General features: G+C 46.0%; 1 protein-coding gene across 4 annotated transcripts in view; it reads right to left on the minus strand.

The window, feature by feature from the left end:
- ATP7B (ATPase copper transporting beta) overlaps positions 1 to 22889 on the minus strand; it is a 74079-nt gene that overhangs the window by 24909 nt on the left and 26281 nt on the right. For all 4 annotated transcript variants that reach the window (XM_070380356.1, XM_070380354.1, XM_070380355.1 and 1 more), the window contains 4 exons: positions 10538 to 11708; positions 6415 to 6672; positions 4296 to 4459; positions 2193 to 2354 (listed from right to left, as the gene is read on the minus strand). In XM_070380356.1, the coding sequence (XP_070236457.1) occupies positions 2193 to 2354; positions 4296 to 4459; positions 6415 to 6672; positions 10538 to 11708 (1755 nt within the window). The remainder of the gene's footprint in view (positions 1 to 2192; positions 2355 to 4295; positions 4460 to 6414; positions 6673 to 10537; positions 11709 to 22889) is intronic.

Below are 22889 nucleotides of genomic sequence, written 5' to 3' on the forward strand. Positions count from 1 at the left end.
CGTGGCCACTGCTCTCTGCAGGATGAAACTGAAGGTCAGAGGTCAAACCCCCGACCAAAGCCACAGCATCATCGGAAGTGCTGGATCCAGTCACAGGTCCCCCACCCCTCAGCACAGGCTCTCCCGCTGAGCAGACTGACGCCAACAGCATCTGTGGTTTTCTCAGGGATTATCTCTCCCAGTTCTTTGGCTGCCTCACTTCTCTCCTCCACCCTTCTCTGCCTTATTTGATCTGATCACTAGATTTCTGATTCCCTTTAAGAAATTACACAGAAAAAGCTGTCAGGAAATGTTCTGTCAGTCAGCGCAATAGAAAGAGGGGCCCCGGGGACTCTGATATTGAGATTGTACGCAAAAATGTGTTACAGTAGGAGAAACAGCACGTAAGGCCATCTAAAGACAAATCCTTCGCAACTAATGCCGGCCTAGTTACATCAGGAAATGATGCCCCAGAGATGCAGGAATGGGGGCCAGACACTGGCACTATTCCCCGAGTAAGAACAAGGAGGGAGCTACAGTGAGCTGGGTAGAGGCCAGTAGGGTGTTCTAAACAGGAAGTGGGGGAGACCTTCCCTGGTGGTCCAGTGGCTAAAACTCCAAGCTCCCAAAGCAGAGGGCCTGGGTTCAATCCCTGCTCAGGGAACTAGATCCCACATGCTACAACTAAGATTACACATGCTGCAGCTAAAAAAGGATCCCACATGCCACCACTAACACTCAGCGCTGCCAAATAAATTATCTTTTAAAATAAATAAAAAGAAACAGGAAGGGTACTGGAGATATGCTCCAAGCTCCACCTGGACACTGCCCATCATTACTGCATCCGTCAACTTCTCTCCCTCACCAGTGCCTTATCATCACTGTTCCATAAGACCTGCGGCATGGCAGAAACTGGATGCCCACTGAGCTTGGAGCTGGGAGACCTGGGTTTGAGTACCAGGTCTTGCAACCTTTAGCTGGGTGTGGGGGATCTAAGTCCCTGAACCTCTCTGGGGGGTCACTCTTCCTCATCTGATAAAGAAGCTGAGTTATCTACCTCTAAGATTAAGGCACTATATCAATAGCAGTAACAGTATTTGCATATCAAAGAGCTCTGCTAGGCCAGACAACAGACAATACCTCTCTTTCACACACACACACACACACACACACAAAGGAAAATTTAACACAACTCAAAGCCTGCTCTGAAATGTTTCATTTCATAAGCCACAGTCCCTGCTAAACTTCACCGTTAGTCGTTATGAGTTCATCTGGTTCAGTTTTGACTGTCTCGGCCCAGCCAGATCACCACTGACACTCTGATACAACACAGACCTAGGAGAGGATATGGAATGTCTATGGCAACGTGAGGAAGGAATGGAGTGGAGGTATATGAAACTGCGTTGACCAATTTTCCAAAGGAGAAATGACTGCAAAGAAGGCCCAAATGCAGGGAAACTCTTCCCAACACCAACAGTCCTTTCATCTGCAGATACTTGGCACAGATGTAAATAATATTAAAAATTACTATTAGTCCTTTTTTTTTTTTTTTTTGGCTGTGTTGCATGGCTTGTGGGATCTTAGTTCCTAGCCAGGGATCGAACCCAGCCAGGCCCTCCTCAGTGAAAGCGCAGCGTCCTACCCCTGGACTACCAGGGGATTCTCACAATTAGTCGACTTAACACCATGTACCAGGAATCCTGGTGATGCTGTTGTTTCTCGGGGACTACTTGAAATCAAAACAATAATGTCTTTTTCTTTTTCCTGTTGTTTAGTTGTTAAGTCGTGTCTGACTCTTGAGATCCCATGGACTGTTGCCTGTCAGGCTCCTCTGTCCATGGGATTTCCCAGGCAAGAATACTGGAGTGGGTTGCCTTTTCCTTCTCCAGGGGATCTTCCCCACCCAGGGATCAAACACACACCTCTTGCAACCCTGCATTAGCAGGTGGATTCTTGGCCAATGAGCCACCTGGGAAGCCCCCTTCACTGATTTTCAATCTCAGATTATCTGAGACTTACTAAACCCTTATAGTTTATTTTAAAATAAGTCACCTTATTTCCACGGGAAAATCTGAAGGATTTTATCAATATATTATACTAGCTGATTTTCTCCCTTTTTTTAAATTAGCTACATTTTGCTCATTTTCCTATGATGATTATAAATCACTGTTTTTAAAAACATGGGTGCAAAATTTTTTGGATGAATGACTCACCTCGATGAGTTTGACAATATCCCGCGGACCAATAATTTCAGGATCAAACTTCACGTGGGCTTTGCTGGTGGCGAGAGCCACAGAGGCGTAGGTGATGCCTTCTGTCCTCCTGAGTTTGGATTCTATGTTGTGAACACAGGAGGCGCAGGTCATCCCCGTGATCTGCAGCAAAGGATGACAAAGATCCCACTGACCTAGGGTCCAGAGGACTCCATCAATGGCATACAGGGAGCTGGTTAACAGGCAGCCACAAGAACTCTGTCCTCCTTCCCAACGTGCAAGCCCCCGAACCTCCAGTGCAAGATTTTAACCCCAGACATTCCCCAGAGGCTTCAGGATATATAACCAGTGCTCCTCCCCACCTCAGGTACAGGAGACCAATCACTAAGCAGATGGCAAGGACTGAGGCCTGGCTCCCAGCTCTGGTAACAATAGACTTTCACAGCCCTGTCCTGGTTATCCATTTCCACCACCCCAGGCTGCGTGCACCAGTGTGAGAAAGGAATTCCAAGTGAGTCAGCCATCTGTCATCTGCATCAAGTGAGCCAGACGACTAACTCTTCTGAGTATCACTTCCCTGGTGGCTCAGATGGTAAAAGTGTCTGCCTACAATGCAGGAAACCTGGGTTCCATCCCTGGGTCAGGAAGATCCCCTGGAGAAGGAAATGGCAACCCACTTCAGCACTCTTGCCTGGAAAATCCCATGGACAGAGGAGCCTGGTAGGCTACAGTCCATGGGGTCGCAAAGAGTCGGACAGGACTGAGTGATTTCACTTCTTCACTTCTGAGTGTCAGTGGTCAGCACTTCCCAAAAAACAAATTAAATACAGACATAAAATACCTGAGCATGTGATGACAATACAAGTATCGATACCGCTTAGTGTCTTAAAAAATAACACTGCAATTTAAAAAAACAAAACATTGTTCAAAAAAATGTTTTCATCTTCCCCACTGTCTTTTTTTTTTTTTTTGGCCACACCACACAGCACGTGGGATCTTAGTTCCCCGCTCAGGGATGGAACCCACACCGGCTGCATTGGACGCTTGGAGTCTTAACCATTGGACCACCAGGGAAGTCCCCTCAAATGACAGTCTTGTTCTAGACTTCCCATGCCGTAGTCTGTGCAGAGACGAGCACCTCTGGACCTGGAGATTTTCAGAGGAGCCCTGCTCCTATTGCCAGCCCTGATTCCGGCTGTAACCCAGCGAGTGCTACCGTGGGCCCCTCCGCACACACCGAGGCCCGGCCAGAGCGGAGGGCTTGCTCTACAATGAACACCACTTATCAGGGCCTCAAAGTGCCACTCATGTCCTCAGCACTTACTCTTCAAACATTTACTCACCACTAACAGCAGGGACTAAACACAGCAAAGAAGAAAGATGCAGTCACTTTGGTAAACAGCATTACTCAATGCTTGTGGATTCCTTCTAAGTCTCCCTTTATTTGTACAAAAGAAGCTTTGCACAGAAGTGCTTGTGAGCACACTACATGTGAAATAGGAGACCCATCTGTTGTCTTCCATGATTTGTTGACAAGTACAGCTGGCGACAGAGGGCAGACGGGAAAGCATGCCCCCACCTCGTCCCGCCCCCTCCAACAGCGCTGGGAGCAGCAACCACCACGGACAGCCTTCACCCCGGACCAAGTGCCCGGCCACACTCTAGTCACCAGACACCTTCCAGATATGTTCTGTGCCTCTGACCAAGCCCTCTTCCCCTGCGATGGCTGCTGGCTTCCTCGCCGACTCACATCCCATGGCCTGGACACCCCTCTGGCCTTTCAGCTTCCCTCCCGGCCTCACGGAACGTGTTCAGATTTGACTCCCTTGAACCACCAAGCTCAGGATAGTCGCTGGCTCTAATTCCTCTTCCTCTCCCACCACTGCCTCCTCCTCCTAAAACCCTGGATGCATCCCTATGACTCTGACACAGAGGGCATTCCTTCACAAAACAAACAGATCCTAGTTACTGGCTTCAAAGGAGAACCAGCGACGACAGGATATAAGCAAGATGGGCGAGCGTCCTGCTCACAGCCCCGGCTGCAGAGGCTGTCTTGGGCCTGCACCGCCCAGCCCCCTGCTCCAGCCCAGCCGCCGTGCTTACCATCAGCTCGAGGTCACCATCCGAGCCCGTGTAGTCTTCCATCACTGCTGCCTCAAAGCCCAGGTCCTGGATGAGCTTTGCTATCTCCAGGGGCTGGATGGCTTCCGGGTTGTACTTCACCTCTGCCTTTCCTGCCATCAGGGCAACCAGCACAGACAGGATCCCTGCAACCAGCGGGGCACAGCTGGAACCCTCCAGGCCAGGGCTCTGGGAGATGATGAGCTCAACACAAGCTAGCAGAGGAAGACCTCTGCCCCCAGAAGTTTCTAGAACAGTGGTGCTCACACTTGGCTGGGCGTGAGGATCACCTGGGGAGGAGCGCTAACAGTCACCATACCTGGCCCTTTGTATTAGGCACTCAGTCGTGTCTGACTCTTTGTGACCCCATGGCCCGTAGCCCTCCAGGCTCCTCTGTCCATGGGATTCTCCAGGCAAGAATACTAGAGTGTGTTGCCAGACCCTCCTCCAGGGAATCTTTCCCACCCAGGGATCAAACCATAGTCTCATTATGCCTCCTGCATTGCAGGCAAGTTAAAGCTCTCCTGGGGGTTCTAATGGACAGCCAAGCGTGAGAGCCACCATTCTAGAGCCACGCTCCTCACACATTAGTGGACATACAAATCACCCAAGGACCTGGTGAAAGCACAGACTCTGGCTCAGTGGGTCTGGGGTTCGCTCTGGGGGTCACCCCACTCCCAGGCTGAGCCATGCTGCCACCCCGGCAGGGGCAGCTTGAGTCAGGCCCTAGGAGACACTGGTGAGGACGTAAGCAGGGGACGGCGTCTGCAGCTGGCAACTACTGTTACACCAAGGAGGTACTTTTCCCCTCCACTTTCACACACAGGAGAAAAAAATAATTTTCAAAAGTGGTTTTCCTTACTCTTTTTCCATTTTCAATTGCTTTCAGGAATGTAAAAGAAATCCCATGGACTATCTTGCTACTGCTATTGTTCATTAATAGTTTAAGGGAGGGAGGTCCTGCCTTCCACTGAGTGAAAAAAATAAATAAAAAATAAAATACTATGTAATTTCATTTAAAAAAATTGTTTAAGGGGGGAAAAGAAAGCTCATTCACGTAAATGAAAGGAATGATGTGCTTTAAAAAACAATGTCATAAGGGATAAAATGAGGGATTCAGGTGAGGAAGAGAAACATGGGCCTGTGAACCACAGGGTAACTTCCAAGTGACCCACCCAAGGGTGACAGGGGAGCTCCAGGAACACCTCAGTTTGAGAACCATCCTCTAGAGCCTCAGGGAGCCGTAGGCTTGGTGAGCAGGAGTTCACAAGGAGCCGCAGGAAGACAGAAAGTGACCCCGGAGGCCAGCAGAGTCATGGTTCAGACATTCTCCAAACACAAAATTGGGACGGGATTTTTGTTCCACTTTCAGGCTTAAGAAACCAGATGGCCGATGTTGTTTAGAGGACAAAACTTCGGCGTTTTTACAACTGTTTATGATTTACAGGGACAACAGGGCAGAATATTTGAAACTGGAACTTCTCCACAAAATACAGGCTATTGATGATGTATTTGACAGTAAGAGGCTTTGGAAGGGAAAACCACAGACTGCTACCAAGACAAGCTAGGTGGGGAGGCCACTCATGACTGTACCTTGACCTCTAAACCGGGTTCCCCATGGCTAACTCACTCAGAGATCCATTTTATCTCAAACTAAATACTCCTTAAAGGGCAGAATGCCAACTGCTCCAGATGTTTCCAGAGAAACATCTATCCTCTAACATACAATGAACACGCCACCAGATTATCAGCGCGTACTAAGTCATGTCCAACTCTTTGTGACCCCATGGACTGTAGCCCGCCAGGCTCCTCTGTCTGTGGGATTCTCCAGGCAAGAATCCTGGAGTGGGTAGCCATTCCCTTTCTCCAGGGGAATCTTCCCAACCCAGGGATCGAACCCGCATATCCTGCATTGGCAAGTGGGTTCTTTACCACTGAGCCACCAGGGAAGCCCCACCAGATTATCAGGGCTCCTGATAAACGTGGTCAGTAGAGATGCCAAAGGGCGCACACACCACCCCACATTGCTAACCATGACGCCCAACAGTCTACTCGACCGCCTTGCAGCAGCATTCCAGGCTCTGCAGTGTGGACCTCTTACCAGGTTCTTTCTGCAGGTTCCTCTCTATGTTGGACACACAGGATGCACAGGTCATGCCTGAGATCTGTAGGAAGCACTTCTTTGGGGCCACCGTGGTGGAGGCCGGCAGGGACTTGGGCGACTGGCGGGGGATGTGGTTAGTATGGAGCTCCCCTGGCTGGGGAGTCCCTCCCTGCACAGGCACAGGTGCGCCAGCCGCCACGTGCCCCACGGCACTCCCAGAGCTGTGGTTGCCAATGTGGTTGCTGGAACAGTTTTCTAGGACAGAAGGTCAGAAAGCATTCAAATTAGAAATCATTCAAACTAGAAGAATGAATTAATTTTTTTCTGGAACAGGAGGGTCAAGCCTAACAATATTCAGGTCAAAGTTCATGGAGAAGATATGGGTAGGGTAGGGAACCAGAGATTTCATCACTGAATCTCTCTCTCCACAGTCAGATGGAGACACGATTCCACATGTAGGAAAACACACCACCAATACTGCAAGGATGGAATGTTCTGGGTAGACGAATGCTCTAATGGATGATGACAACGACAGCAGTGATAAGAACTCACCAGGCACCACCCCCCCCCCACCCCGCCCCGCCGTTAAGCACACATATGGCCTCCTTTAACTGTCAACGTAGCCTTGTGGCAAATACTGCTACTGATTCTATTTTACAGATGAAGAAATGAATTATAAGAAATTAAATACTTTGTCCCAAACCCCTCAGATATCAGGGAATCGAGCTTACACATCTGGACTGTCTTTTAACCACTATAGCATCCTGGTAAACAGAGGCCCACTCCCTCCCCTCTGAGAATCAAACTGCCCCAAACACCTTAATTGAGTTGCTGGCCCTTTCCTCATTTGTCTAAGTCCTCTATACATTCTGGGCAGGAGCCCTTTGTCAGCTGTACCCACTGTGAACATGGCCTGACAGTCTGTGGCTTGCTTTGTCACCCTCATCTAATGCTATCTCTTTTGATAAGAGAAGCCCTTGATGTGAATGAAGTCCAATGTACAGTCAACTAAACCAACTTCAGTGGTGATGCACTCTTTCCTCTGTTAATGGACATGTCTACCTCAACAATGAAAATATTCACGATGTTTTCTTCTAGCTCTGGCTTCTTCACTGAGCTCTGTTATCTTACATGAAGGTCTACATTCAGGTCACTGATATGCCTCACATTAACTTCTGTGTAGGTCTGAGGTGATGGTCAAGGGTAGTTTCTTTCTGCTTGGATTTCCAGTCATCCGGCTCCAATACTGAAAAGGCCATCCTTTCTCCGCCGAGTTCCACGGATCAGGGAGCAGACATTTGCCCACCACACATGTATAGATGGATGTAACTAAGCATCAACCAGATCAAGATACAGAACGATTTCATCGTTCTGAAAAGTTACACTTTTGCGATGACACGAAATACTCTTGAAGAGTGTGTAGAAAGGAATGCCATCATTTGACGATGAACTCTCATTATTTCAAAGTCCAGAGCTGCTATGATAGAAGCTCATTTTCTGGAAAGTCACACTTTCGTGATGACACAAAATACTCTTGAAGAGTACGTAGAAGAGAATGCCATCATTTGATGATTAACTCTCATTACTTCAAAGTCCACAGCCGCTACAATAGAAGCTCATTTTCTGGAAAGTGCTAAAACTACTTCCACTCACTTGGAGTGCAGGTGATGGACACTTTCAGCCCCTTCAGTGAAGACCCTCCAGTGCTCCAGCCTTAGAGCCCTCCAACCTTCTGGATGCAGACTATCACCTCACCTAGCACAGTTCTGCTCTCCTGGACCTTGTCCTTCAAAATGACTCCACCTCTGGATCTCAGGCTCTTAACATTCAACCTCCTACTCCTAATCCACCAATCCCTCCTGCTGCTCTCCATCATCACTGTCTGGATTCACTCGCCTTTCTATTCAAATACTGTGGTCAACAGTTTCACTAACATTCGTGCTATTCTCCAACACAGAGGTCTAACTCAACTAAATTCTAAGCTTCTGAAGACTGCTAAAGTTTAAATAAATGAACAGGAACTCAAGCCAGCCTATGCTACTGGGTCCTTTATGCCAACCCTGAGAGGGCATATACATTGATTTGGCTTTCTGGAAACCTACGTAACAGTATCATCAAAAATGGTACCCCTAACAGTTTGGTACTTAGTAGTGGCACAATAAATATTTGCGATGGAATGAAATAAGGCTGATATCCTATGACCCAGCAACTATGCTTTCAGATATTTATCACAAGGAAATGAGTCTGTGCAAGGAGAAGCAAATCATGTGGTTGGACGACTGTCCTCAAAGAACCCCTGGTCAATTCAGAACGACCGAAAAAAACACAAATAATGTATTTGTATAAAAATACAATTACAAATACAAAAAAAATACAAACCATTTACATGGTTCTAAAAGATAGTCATCATCACACTTACACACACACACACACACACAGAAGTTGCTCAGTCGTGTCCGACTCTTTGCAACCCCATGGATTGTAGCCCACCAGGCTCCTCGGTCCATGGGATTTTCCAGGCATGAATACTGGAGTTGGTTGCCGTTTCCTTCTCCAGCAGCACACTTACAGTTTATCCTAAATTAAGTCTGACAGGTAAAATACAGGACGCCTGGATAAAACTGGATTTCAGATAAACAAGGTTTGTTTTTTTTTTTTAGTATGTCTCAAATACTGCATGGGACATACTAATTCTAAAACATTCTTTATTGTTTATCTGAAATTCAAATGCAAACTAGGTGTCCCGGATTTTTATTTGCTAAATCTGGCACCCTAAGTACCTCTTGGGCTAAACGTAATTCTCATAATTGTGGCCAATCAAAACCCCTGTTTTCCCCCAGGTTTACTTTTTGTTGAGTTCAATTATTTTGGATTATGTAGTTCAAGGCAAATTTCTTTTTACTGCCATGAACTTGATTCCACTGTTGAAAGACTTTAAGCCTCACACAAACAGAGCAGATGGCCACTCCACACTGCATGTCTTACCTTCTGAGTACAGGATTTACTGTCCTGCTGTTTGCTTTACTGATTTTTGTTTAAAAACAAAACTCCTTCCTGAAACTTGGTACAAAGACAAAGCACAGGGTGGGGCACAGTTCCTCCTCATGACTCACACGCTCCCATCAGGGGTGTGTGTATAGGGATCTGAGCCCCCCTGAGCCCCCTGTCTAGGAAGGGCTCCTCCGGGGGGAGGTGAGTGGGAATGAGACATGAGGGGTGGTGGGGGAGGCGGTGGAAGGGTTTCTGCCATCTCCCATGGCTCAATCCCACCCTCTCCCTGCAGAGAAGCCTTCCTACCACCACCGAGCCCCCTACCTCACCAGCCTACCCCTGCGGCCCGGCATGGTTTCCCCTTCTCGCTACCACACGAGCTCTCCGGAGGGGCTACACCTCACTTCCCAGTGGCCCACAGCTCACACAGGCCTGGCGAGGGGCAGAAACACGATAGGTGCCAGGACACCGTGCAGGGCTCCGTGCAAGGGAAGTAGAGGGAAAAGCAGCAAGTGAGTGGCTGGTGGGTCAATGCGAGAGGGCTTGGGGACGGCCACCACCCAGGAAACGTTCTACTGACTGACGTGGGGTCAAGCCTGTGGGCACCTCACTTTGTGAAGGCTGTCTTGTCCCCCTCTTCTCACAGCCGTGGCTGGTGGTGGGGGAAAGGAACCATCGTCCCGCCCTTTCCTTCATTCCCACTTTCAACAGAGTGGGCTCCAGGGGCTAGGACCAAGGTCCTGTTGTCTTTATTATTCTGTTTTGTTCAGCAGAGAAATCTCCGAGCAAATGAGGATGGCTCCTTTGGAGAGAGAAGGGCCAGGTGTTCCCACAGTATGTTATTTACAAACAATACAGGATCAGCGTTCTCTTCAGAAAAGAAGCCAAAAGTGCAAGGAACTTAGCACTGAGTCCCAGCTACCTGAGAGGCAACACAGAAACACCTGGGAATTCTAGCTCCTCGATCCTGACAACTGGCCCACTGGCTTAAGTTGCAGAATTGTCAGCTCGGAGGACCTGGGAGGCAGGGAGTGTGGCTCCCCTGTCCAACTGTGCAGGGATCACGTCGTCATAAGACGAGAGAGAAAGGAGACGCCCCCAGGGAGCCCTGACACGCATCACCACATACCAGCCAGGATGGAGGCCTCGAATCCCATGTCCTCCACCGCAGCTCGCAGTTCTTCTGGGTGAGTTCGAGATGGATCGTAGAGAACCACTGCAGTCCCTTTGGCCAAAAAGACTGAGATCTGGTGCACACCCGCCCTCTGGGAGATCAGGCCTTCGATGGACTGGACGCAAGACTTGCAGGTCATGCCGGCGATGGCCAGCATCACGGTACAGGGCGCACTGGACGCCGGGGGGCTCCTGGAGTCTGGCCCACTCCCTTCCACCCCATTGGGAAGAGAGACTTTAAAGTTCCCAGGAGGCAGGGCCTCAATGGCTCTCTGCAGGGCCCCTGGGGAGACGAGAGAAGGGTCGTACTGGACTTGGGCAGTCCTGCTCTCCAGGGACACGTGAATACTCTGAACCCCGGGGAGCCGGCCGATATTGTCTTCAATGTTCAGGACACAAGACTTACAGTGCATTCCATCCACTCTCAGGTGCAGGGGGATCCCCTGGCCCCCCGGGGTCTCAGAGTTATTGTCATTCTGATTAACGGGAGCCGGAGGGGCTGCTGAGAGGGTGCTCTGGAGCCGCCTGACGTCTATGGGTCCTAGGCTCACGGGGGCCACCTTGTTCTTGATGACGGCTTCAAATCCCATGTCAGTTATGTGGTCCCTGAGGTCTTGGGGTTGGATAAGGTAAGGCTGGTAAGTGATGACTGCCTCCTGGTTGCTGAGCGAGACGCGGACCCTCAGGACGCCCTGCAGTTTCCCGATCTTGCCTTCTATGGAGCTGACACAGGACTGGCAGGTCATGCCCTCCACCCGAAGTTTGACCATGGCCTCTGAGGCAGGTGAGACCCTGGAGGGCCAGGAGGTGGCCTTTCCCTCAGCCACACTGGCCTGGAAGCCCATGTCTTCAATCTGATGGCAAATCTGCACCAGGCTTACCACTGAGGGCACGTACCTCACCTCAGCGCTGCCCTGCTCCAGGGAAACCTTAATGCTCACAATGCCTTTCAAACTGGAGACCCTGCCCTCGATGGACTTGACACACGACTGGCAGGTCATGCCCATGATGTTGATGGTGCCAGTGGCCGTGTGGGAGGGGCGCACGCCATCCAGGTCATCCTCGTAGCCATTGTTGTCAAAGGCAAAGCTCTGCTTCATCGCTGGCTGGGAGAGCTTAGACAGGATCTAAAAGAAAGAGAAGGAACATTTTTTATCCTTCAAGTGAAACGTTCTCTAAAATCTCCCAGCTTGTCTGGGCCCTGAGAAAATGGAAAACAATACTGCTGGTATCCAAACATCTCAAGAGGATAAGAACATCAAAAGATACTACTCATCAAATGAATGGGCTTCCCTGGTGGCTCAGTGATAGAGAGTCCACCCGCAATGCAGGAGATGCAGGTTCAATCCCTGGGTCGGGAAGATGCCCTGGAGAAGGAAATGGCAACCCACTCCAGTATTCTTGCCTGGAGAATCCCATGGACAGAGGAGCCTGGTGGGCTACAGTCCATGGGGCCGCAGAAGAGTCGGACACAACTAAGCTTCTAAACAACGACAACAACAAACGTCAAATGAAAGGATTCAGAGGGGTTCCTTCCAGCTATTTCTGTGATTCTGAACACAGAAGTCAAAAGCCCACCTTGGTGAAATGTTTTTCTACCATGGATGGAGTAAAGGTTTCCGCAGGAAAGGAGACCATGATGGGACTGACAGACACGGGACAGGCATGGCGAGTCTGAACACAGGCAGAGAGCCCTGAAGCGCACAAGTCCCTCAAGACCTTCCTGACTCCAGTCGACACCTGAAACCGCCCCACTAGGCTCAGTCCTTTTAGCTCCAATTTTGGAGGTCCTGCTAGAATGCAAATACACAGGATAGCCAACACCCTAATTCTGCCTCGCTTTCTAGGTGTGTCCGTCTCATTCTCTTAGCAGGGGTTAGATTTAACGACCACCAGGCACGGTTCCGGAGAAGGCAATGGCACCCCACTCCAGTACTCTTGCCTGGAAAATCCCACGGACGGAGGAGCCTGGTAAGCTGCAGTCCATGGGGTCGCTAAGAGTCGGGCACGACTGATCGACTTCACTTTCACTTTTCACTTTCCTGCATTGGAGAAGGAAATGGCAACCCACTCCAGTGTTCTTGCCTGGAGAATCCCAGGGACAGGGGAGCCTGGTGGGCTGCCGTCTATGGGGTCCCACAGAGTCGGACACGACTGAAGCAACTTAGCAGCAGCAGTAGCAGCAGCAGCAGCAGGCACATGTTCCGAGTACAGACCTCCCAGCCCATGGGGTCAGACCACGGTGCCTATGACCAAGGGTCATGAAGGATGCTCCTTGAGCTCAGCGGTGCCCAGGGCACCAAGAGGAGTGGGAGGGGGACAGCTGGAAGAACAGGAAGTCAGGCTGAACAAGTCAAGTCTCAGAGCTGCCTCCACAGAGGCCCTGCCCCACATGGACCACTGTGGTTATTACTCAAAATGACACGTGCTCCACCAAACTAAAAGGATTCATTTTTTTATTTGATCATGGCTCAAGTGTAATTTCCTGAACTCTTCTCATGATGTTGTGGCTTCAGCCATTCTATTCAGCAAAATTTCCTCTTCCTAAGATCCAAGCCTCACCACTCTCACAATTAGATATAGTTTTTCAGTTCAATTCAGTCACTCAGTCGTGTCTCTTTTCGACCCCATGAACCGCAGCACTCCAGGCCTCCCTGTCCATCACCAACTCCCAGAGTCTACCCAAACCCATGTCCATTGAGTTGGTGATGGCATCCAACCATCTCATACTCTGTCATCCCCTTCTCCTCCTGCCCTCAATCTTTCCCAGCATCAGGGTCTTTTCAAATGAGTCAGTTCTTCACATCAGTTGGCCAAAGTATTGGAGTTTCAGCTTCAACATCAGTCCTTCCAATGAACATCCAGGACTGATCTCCTTTAGGATGGACTGGTTGAATCTCCTTGCAGTCCAAGGAACTCTGAAGAGTCTTCTCCAACACCACACTTCAAAAGTATCTATTCTTAGGTGCTCAGCTTTCTTTATAGTCCAACTCTCACATCCATACATGACAACTGGAAAAACCATAGCCTTGACTAGACGAACCTTTGTTGGCAAAGTAATGTCTCTGCTTTTGAATATGCCGTCTAGATTGGTCATAGCTTTCCTTCCAAGGAGTAAGCGTCTTTTAATTTCATGGCTGCAATCACCATCTGCAGTGATTTTGGAGCCTAAAAAATGAAGTCTGACACTATTTCTACTGTTTCCCCATCTATTTCCCATGAAGTGATGGGACCGGACGCCATGATCTTAGTTTTCTGAATGTTGAGCTTTAAGCCAACTTTTTCACTCTCCTCTTTCACTTTCATCAAGAGACTCTTTAGTTCTTCTTCACTTTCTGCCATAAAGGTGGTGTCATCTGCATATCTGAAGTTATTGATAGTTCTCTCAGCAATCTTGATTCCAGCCTGTGCTTCTTCCAGCCCAGCGATTCTCATGATGTACTCTGCATAGAAGTTAAATAAGCAGGGTGACAATATACAGCCTTGACATACTCCTTTCCTATTTGGAACCAGTCTGTTGTTCCATGTCCAGTTCTAACTGTTGCTTCCTACCTGCATACAGATTTCTCAGGAGGCAGGTCAGGTGGTCTGGTATGCCCATTTCTTTTAGAATTGTCCACAGTTTATTGTGATCCACACAGTCAAAGGCTTTCGCACAGTCAATAAAGCAGAAATAGATGTTTTTCTGGAACTTTCTTGCTTGTTCAATGATCCAGCGGATGTTGGCAATTTGATCTCTGGTTCCTCTGCCTTTTCTAAAACCAGCTTGAACATCTGGAAGTTCACGGTTCACGTATTGCTGAAGCCTGGCTTGGAGAATTTTGAGCATCACTTTACTAGCGTTTGAGATGAGTGCAATTGTGTGGTAGTCTGAGCATTCTTTGGCATTGCCTTTCTTTGGGACTGGAATGAAAATTGACCTTTTCCAGTCCTGAGGCCACTGATGAGTACATACTGAGTGCAGCACTTTCACAGCATCATCTTTCAGGATTTGAAATAGCTCAACTGGAATTCCATCACCTCCACTAGCTTTGTTTGTAGTGATGCTTCCTAAGGCCCACTTGACTTCATATTCCAGGATGTCTGGCTCTAGGTGAGTGTGAGTGGTCACACCATTGTGATTATCTGCATCGTGAACATCTTTTTTGTACAGTTCTTCTGTGTATTCTTGCCACGTCTTCTTAATATCTTCTGCTTCTGTTAGGTCCATAGCATTTCTGTCCTTTATTGAGCCCATCTTTTCATGAAATGTTCCCTTGGTATCTCTAATATTCTTGAAGCAATCTCTAGTCTTTCCCATTCCATTGTTTTCCTCTATTTCTTTGCATTGATCACTGAGGAAGGCTTTCTTATCTCTTCTTGCTATTCTTTGGAACTCTGCATTCAAATGGGTATATCTTTCCTTTTCTCCTTTGCTTTTTGCTTCTCTTCTTTTCACTGCTATTTGTAAGGCCTCCTCAGACAGCCTTTTTTTTTTTTTTTTGCATTTCTTTATCAGTACTGCTTCAGACATTTGGGCATAGGATTTTATATATGGTACCTGATTATAAAAAAAAAAAGTATATGTCACTAGGCACCTATACAACCCTGCTCATCTTCAGTTGAATCTCCATTATGTGGACTGATCTTCTATGTCCCCGTGTATAAAATGCAGATCTTTTCAACTTCAGCTTTTGAGCAGCTTAACAAGATGAAAATTTAAATAACTTTTGAAACAGATTATGAATGTTTATTTGTATATCCACAGAGGAAATCATAAGCTAATTTGGGATTAATAATTACAAGGAATTGTTTTTTTTAAAAATATTTTTAAATAGAGAAAAGGGAATGATTAATTTATGAGTGTGCGCTAAGTTGCTTCAGTGTTGGATCCTCTTGATGCCATGGACTATAGCCTGACAGGCTCTTCTGTCCGTGGGATTCTCCAGGCAAGAATACTGGAGTGGGTTGCCATGCCCTCCTCCAGGGGATTTTCCCAACCCAGGGATCGAACCTGAGTCTCTTATGTCTCCTGGGTTGGCAGGAGGGTTCTTCACTGTTAGAATCTAGTGTTTCAGATATCCGTTACTACATGACAAACTGAACCTAGTGGCTTATGATGACCGCTCACAGTTTTAGAATCTAGTGTTTTGGATATCCGTTACTACATGACAAACTGAACCTAGTGGCTTATGATAACCGCTCACAGTTTTTTAGTTCAGACAGGTTTGGCAAGAAATGCTCATCTCTGCTCCATAGAGCATCATCTCAGGTGACCTGGATGGGGCTCGGAACTATCTTCCAAGAAGACAGTGCATTCATGACATAGCTGGCAAGTTGATGCTGGCTGCTGTTGGTAGGGACCTTGGTTCTCTTTCACGTAGCCTCTCTCCATGGCTAGGCTGGGCACCTCACAATTGAGGTTTTCTGGGTTCTGAGAGGGAGTGTCACAATAGTAAGCATTCCTAGAGAACAAGCACTTACCAAGCCTCTGCCTGCATCACACTTGTTAATCCACCATTGGCCAAAGCCAGTCACAAGGCCAAGCTCAGTCAATATAGGAGAGAATTACATAAGGGTTTACATACAAGTTTACATACGTGAGTCTGAGTGAACTCCAGGAGTTGGTGATGGACAGGGAGGCCTAGAGTGCTGTGATTCATGGGGTCGCAGAGTCGGACACGACTGAGCGACTGAACTGAACTGACTGAACTTACATACAAGGAGGTGGAGTTCACTGGGAAGGCCACCAAAATAAGTCCATCACAGCATGCTAGTGCGACTGAGAGGGAAAAAGAATACTACACACAGAGATGTTTATATATGTATGGAGTTATCTCTACAAGAATGTGCTGGCACTGAGTTTGTGGACTGGGCAGCTGAAGGGGTCAGGTAGCTGGGGTCAGGCGTAGGAAGAAAGAGTTACTTTACCCTGTGCAACTTACTGTACAATGTATAACATTACTGGATTCTAAAAAAATTGATTTAACAATTAAAATAATGTGAGCATAAAGGAGATCCAGAGCAGTGGCTTGATTGTAACTGCTGCTGCTGCTAAGTCGCTAAACTGGTATGAATCAAATCCTCATTTAACTGAATCAAAACCTCATTTAACTGAAAAAAGATGCAGCAAAAACTACAAAGATATTCACTTTAAAACAGTATTTTAGTAAAGCAGAAATCACCTCCTTATAATAAGACACAACTCTCAACCAGTCCGTTGGAAAAACAAATCCCTAATGGTTTACTACCCAATTTCTTTGTCTTGGTCCTAGGTCGATCTACAACTCACCAAACCCAAGCCACAAAGCTGGCTCTTAATCCCTGGATTATTGATCCTATTAATATGTTCCTCCTAAAGGAGTTTGCAGAAGTGTTGGAAGCCATTTGTTTGTAGCAAACAATTCTCAGAGGTCTCCCTTTTAAACACGCAGTCTTCTAAAGACAAGCAGTTATGGAAGACAAGATTTTGCAAATAACACAACTTTGTGAAACACCAGTGTACCTGTTGGTTTAGGGGCAACCTCACAACAGCTGTCAGGTGTTTGGATCATTTCTAAGTGAACACACAGACTGTATGTACTTTTAATTCCGTTCTTCGATGAAGACAATCTCTAGGGTGGGGGAAAACTCATCTACAGAGTTCAAACAAACACGTCTAGGTTGAAGGGTTCATCAGAAGCAACAGACATTGGAAAGTGGACACAGGGAACAGGTTGTGTCCAGGAAGAACCAGGTGGAACTTCCAATGTTTGCATCCCACTCAATCACAGACTCCTTGAGAATAAACACTGGGGACTTCTTCTGCAGGTCCAACACCAGGTTACCAGCTTTTGAATTTTCAATAAACTATCAGTACAATAGGCATCAGGATGAGAAGGGCCTGGAAATACCGGGAAGAGGGTAATTACACAGAGAAGAATCCAAAAGTGAATTTCCATTCTTTGCTACCTGTCTAGGCGCCTAGGTCCCATGGAATTTGCTGAGAGTACCAGGACTTTTCAAAGAAAGGCAGGGAAAGGAATATAAACAGTTTAGTCACTAAGATGGAGACAGGAAAGGAAAATAAGATCTTTGGATATACCATTCTAATATGAAGAAATTGGAAATGGGTGTGGCATGTTTTAAGCAAAGTGTTCAAAGCCAGACTGAAACTGCAGAGCCCAGAAATGACACACCCTGTTAAAAACGGCTGTGATCACAAATCAAAGGGCAAATACTATTACATGCACAAGGAAAGGACCACTAACCACTTCTGAGATCTCTTAATTACACCTGGTTCTCCAGCATCCTTAAGTAGGATACCACTTGCCAACATATCTTGAGACTTCTTTCACTCCGAAAGCTGTAGAACACCCTTAACAACTTATGAGGCAAAAATATTATTACATGCCTGCAACTTATCCAGTATATAACCTCCACCCATACAACTCTATACACCTGAACTTTCATGGAACTGAAAATACAGAAAGGTCCTGATTTTTTCCATACATACACAGACCCAATAGGTAGCAAATAGTTAATGAGTCTCAGTGTTACTTTATGAGGATGGCATTTTATATTCCTAACGCGCAAGATAATTCTGTAAGGAGATACTCTTATCAACATTTTACTGCTGAAACAGACTCAGAGGTTTATCCAACATCACAAATAACAGAGCTGGGATTTAAATCCAGCTCAAAGTCCAACAGGCTTTCTATTTTTTAAAGAAATCTTAAGGTTACTTTTTTCTTTTTCGCCATGTTAATTACAGGAAAAGATTACAATGCTGAAGAGCAAAATGAAAACAAAAGCAGCCATACTACTACAGGGGAGGAGAATTTGCCACCCTAAAACACATCTCTTCGGCATATTGTTTCAAGCTAGTTATTTTCGGGGTAATAGCCGACACTGAAAGAGCTCTGAAAACCAAATAAGAATTCCCTTTTTGTAAGAAACACTTATATTTGTACGGGAAATCTCCCTCTGTCCCCAGAAGAGAAGGCTGATCAAATCTCTAGAAACTCAATTGATCAGTGGAGAAGGAAGTGGTATAAATGTGTACCGTGATCACCCTTGTTTCCTTGTTTTTCCTGGTAACTTGCCCTGGCTCTCCCACTCTCAACACCTCTGCCTTTGTTTGAGGATGGTATTTGAGGTGAGGGCTTCGTTCATTTCAGTGAGTTACTTTTTCCTGGTCTCTCCCATGTATTCATGTTATTAAAATTTTGTTTGACTTCCTCCCATCAATCTGTCTCAGATCAATTTCATTCTTGGATGAGCCAGAAGAACGAGGAGGCTAGAGGAAAATTTCTTCCTCCCTGACACTACCTGTCAGGTAACAGTAGACTCCGTCGAGGTGAATGAACACAGTATGGAGGTGAGGCTGTGGCTGAGATCACTGGATGGCCTGGGCCTAAGCCTAAGCAGATATACACTAAGGCCTGCAACCCTTAGTATCTGCTTTATTCTTATCTGAGAATTCTTTAGGCATCACAGATTCACAGTGGAAGGAGGGTCAGGAGAGACTGACTCAAGAAAAGATCCCACCATAACCACTCCAGCTCTGGGGGATGGTGATAGACAGAGAAGACTGGCAGGCTCCAGTCCATGGGGTCGCAAAGGGTTGGACACGACTGAGTGACTCAACAACAACAAACCACTCCAGGCAAATAGGTGTCAAGTCTCTAAAACCCCCACTGAGAAAGAATCAATGTCCCCAGTGAAACCAGTATGTAAAAAAAAAAAAAAGTGGGTGGTGGGGTGGGGTAGGGGAATTCCCTGGTGGTCCATTGGTTAAGAATCCAGGCTTCCAACATGGGGGCCATGGGTTCGATCCCTGGTTGGGGAAACTAGGATTTCGCATATAACATGGTAGAGCCAAAAAAAAAAACTGTATGTACATAAATTTAGACAAATACATACTTAGGTATTAACACATAAAATTGAGGTTACCTATGGGTGAGTTATGACACTCTGATCTTTTTACTGTCTGTACATATTTCTAATTTTTAAAACTTAAATTAAAAAAAAAAGGTCCTACTTTTATACTAGAAAACAAATGTGGTTTTTCAGTTTCTTTAAGGCAAAGAAGAAAATGTCTTGCTAAACCATACTAATATAAGCAATGATAATATTATCATTGTGATAAAGATGACAGCAATGATGAACAGATGACATGTTTCAACATGGCTTTATCCTCTAAGCTTGCTTCCCTGGTGGCTCAGACTGTAAAGACTCTGCTTACAGAACAGGAGACCCGGGTTCAGTCCCTGGATTGGGAAGATCCCCTGGAGAACGGAATGGCAACCCACTCCAGTATTCTTGCCTGGAGAATCCATGGTCAGAGGAGGGTTACAGTCAGGTGGGGTCGCAAAGAGTCAGACACAACTAATCCTTTATCCTCTAAGGAACATGTTCACTCCATATGTTTAAATATCAGCCCTTCCCACGTGTTGTGAATTTTTTGAAGGGCTTGAACTCTGGGAGTTGGTGATGGACAGGAAGGCCTGGGGTGCTGCGATTCATGGGGTCGAAAAGAGTCGGACACGACTGAGTGACTGAACTGAACTGAACTGACAGCCTCAGGTAGGAGATTCGTCCTCATCTGAGCAAATCCAAGCCTCAGTTTTCTTAGCTGTGAAAGGAGGTAACAATAATATCCACTCCGGTTCTGCAAGGAGGTCTGAAAGCTAAGGACTGAAAGCTAAGGGAATGTAAAAGGCTAACATCATAATTGATTGAAAATGACTATGAAGACAAACAAGGCCTCATTGGATCTTCAAAAGCAGTCCAGGGAAGTAGGCAGGGAACTCATTATTTTCCACCATTTTACTGATAAGAACTAATCATTAAAACTCATGTACACATTCCCCCATCCCCACTCCAATCCCTTCAAACTGTCCTTTAACGCTATTTCACAAAGGTTCAGAAAGAGCTCCCAGTGAGAATTATTTACATTTTATCTACTGATAAAACAAACTCTGGGCATTTTACTTCAAACACCGCAGAGGTCAGTGTGCCTGGGCTGTGTGAGCTCCAGCTTGACCTCTGGCCTTAGGGCCACGGCCAGCCCTGGGGCTAACAGTGCACTTTCTGGGAAAATCCACACCAATGACCGTTTACTGTCAGTTTCTTTCTCTTGATCACAATGAGGAAAAAACTTTAACCCTTACCGAGAAACTGGGTGCACTATATATCTCACGGTGGTTTTGATTTGCATTTCTCGGAGGACCAGTGATGTTGATCACCTTTACATGCATCTGCTGCTATGTGTATGCCTTTGCAACAGTGTCTGTTAGAATGGTTATCATCAAAAAGGCAAGCGATAACACATGCTAGTGAAGATGTGGAGAAATAGGGAGCCCTTGTACACTGTTGGTAGGAATGCAAATTGTTAGCAATTATGATGGAAAACAGTATGGAAGTTCCTTCACGAATGGATCTTGAAAGCATTATTCTAAATCAGAGAGAGACAAATACTGTATGACCTCACTCATATGCAGAACCTACAGCAAAAAGAAAAAAAAAATCAGAAAAGAGGTCAAGTTTGTGGTTACTAGAGGCAGAGAGCTGGGGGGAGGAGGAATTGGATGAAGGTGGTCAAAAGATACAAACTATTAGTTATAAGATAAGTCCCAGGAATGCAATGTACAGCAGAATAGCTGTAGTTAACAGGGCTTCCCTGGTGGCTCAGACGGAAAAGAAAGGCTAACACTTCTGTATAGTACCTACAAAAGTTACTATGAGGGTAAATCCTGAGTTCTCATCACACAAAAAAAATTTTTTTCCCTTTTTTAAAAAAAAAAAAAAAATAGAGATGATGGATGTCACTAAACTTACTGTGGGTGTTTTTGTCACAATACAAGTCAAATCATTATGCTGTACACCTTAAACTTATACACAGCACTGTACATCAATTATGTCTCAATAAAACCGAAAGAAAAAAGAATGAGGAGGGAAAATAATAATAAAACACAAAAGTAAATAAGCTGTCACTTTTCACCCAACAGGCTGGCAAAAAATTTTTAAGTTTGACGATACAGTAAGAAAGAGAATAGGTAAAAAGAATTCTCAACTACTGGTGGTAGAAAAATAAATGTATGCAACCTTTTTGAGAGGAATTAAGCACTATTTGTCCAAATATTAAGTGCCCCTGTCCCAGTACTTCTGGGAATTTCATCATATAGACCCATAGGGCCATGAAAATGTCCATTTCTATACTCCATACTGAAAGGTGGCAACCATCTAAATATTCTTCTGTAGAGAACAGTTTATAAAGTGTCAATCCAAAAGAATTTTATGCAGTTTTTTTTTTAAAGGTGAATTTACATGTATTGCCATGGAAATCTATCCATGATAGATTAAAGGGGAGAAAAGTTGTAAAACTGTATAAGAGCATATACTATATCCTATTTTTCTAGAGAGGAAAAAAACCACACTCTTATACTTTGTTATTGATGTTTATATCCTTTAGATACTAATTTTAGGAAAAAAATTAAGAAAATACAACGACAAGTTCCCTAGAAAAGTGCATACCACTGTAGCACTGCTAACGATGATTCCATGACAATTTGTTAGTGACTTCTTTAAGTGACTGGATCACCCACTTCATCTATTTTTTTTCCCTTTATTTAGCTGGGATACACCTGTGCCAGCTGGGTCGTCTTGGTTTCCTGTAAGCAAGAAAAACAAAACAAAAAACCAGCCTGACCACCTCTCACCCAGCACAGAATCCTGTATGTTGGGACGTCCCTGGTAGTCCTGTGGTTAAGGCTTCACCTTCCAGTAAGGGGAGTGCAGATTCAATCCCTAATCGGGGAGCTAAAATCTCACATGACTTGTGACCAAAAAACCCAAAATATAAAACTGAAGCAATATTGTAACAAATTCAACACTTTAAAAAAAAATCCACAGGAAAAAAAAATCCTTAAAAACAAAAAGAATTCTGTAGGTTGCTTTCTAAAATGGTCAAGCCCACAACCCAACACCCTCATCACAGTCGTCAACCAGTTCAGTGTTTCCAACATCACTACTTCCTCCTGCCACAGAAATCCACTTCCGGTTCGTATATTCATTCACTCAAGAGTTCACTCCCCGTAAACTAATACACTGTCAGATATGGAAGAGAAAGACGAGCAACACAGCGGACAAGCTTGGCTACCGGCAAGGAGTAAGGAGGCTGGGCGGGCAGTTCTGAGTGCAAAGGGAAATTCCCACCACCCTCCAACTGGAATGAAGGCCAGAAGCCTGTACTTTCCACAGCTCCTCAATGGGGTTCTCAGGGCCAGGAGCCTGTTTCTTTGCAGGCCACTGTCCCGGGCCTGAGAAGAAACAAAGACCCGGGGAGG

Source organism: Bos mutus, chromosome 12 (assembly GCF_027580195.1).
Source record: "Bos mutus isolate GX-2022 chromosome 12, NWIPB_WYAK_1.1, whole genome shotgun sequence".
NCBI lineage: Eukaryota > Metazoa > Chordata > Mammalia > Artiodactyla > Bovidae > Bos > Bos mutus.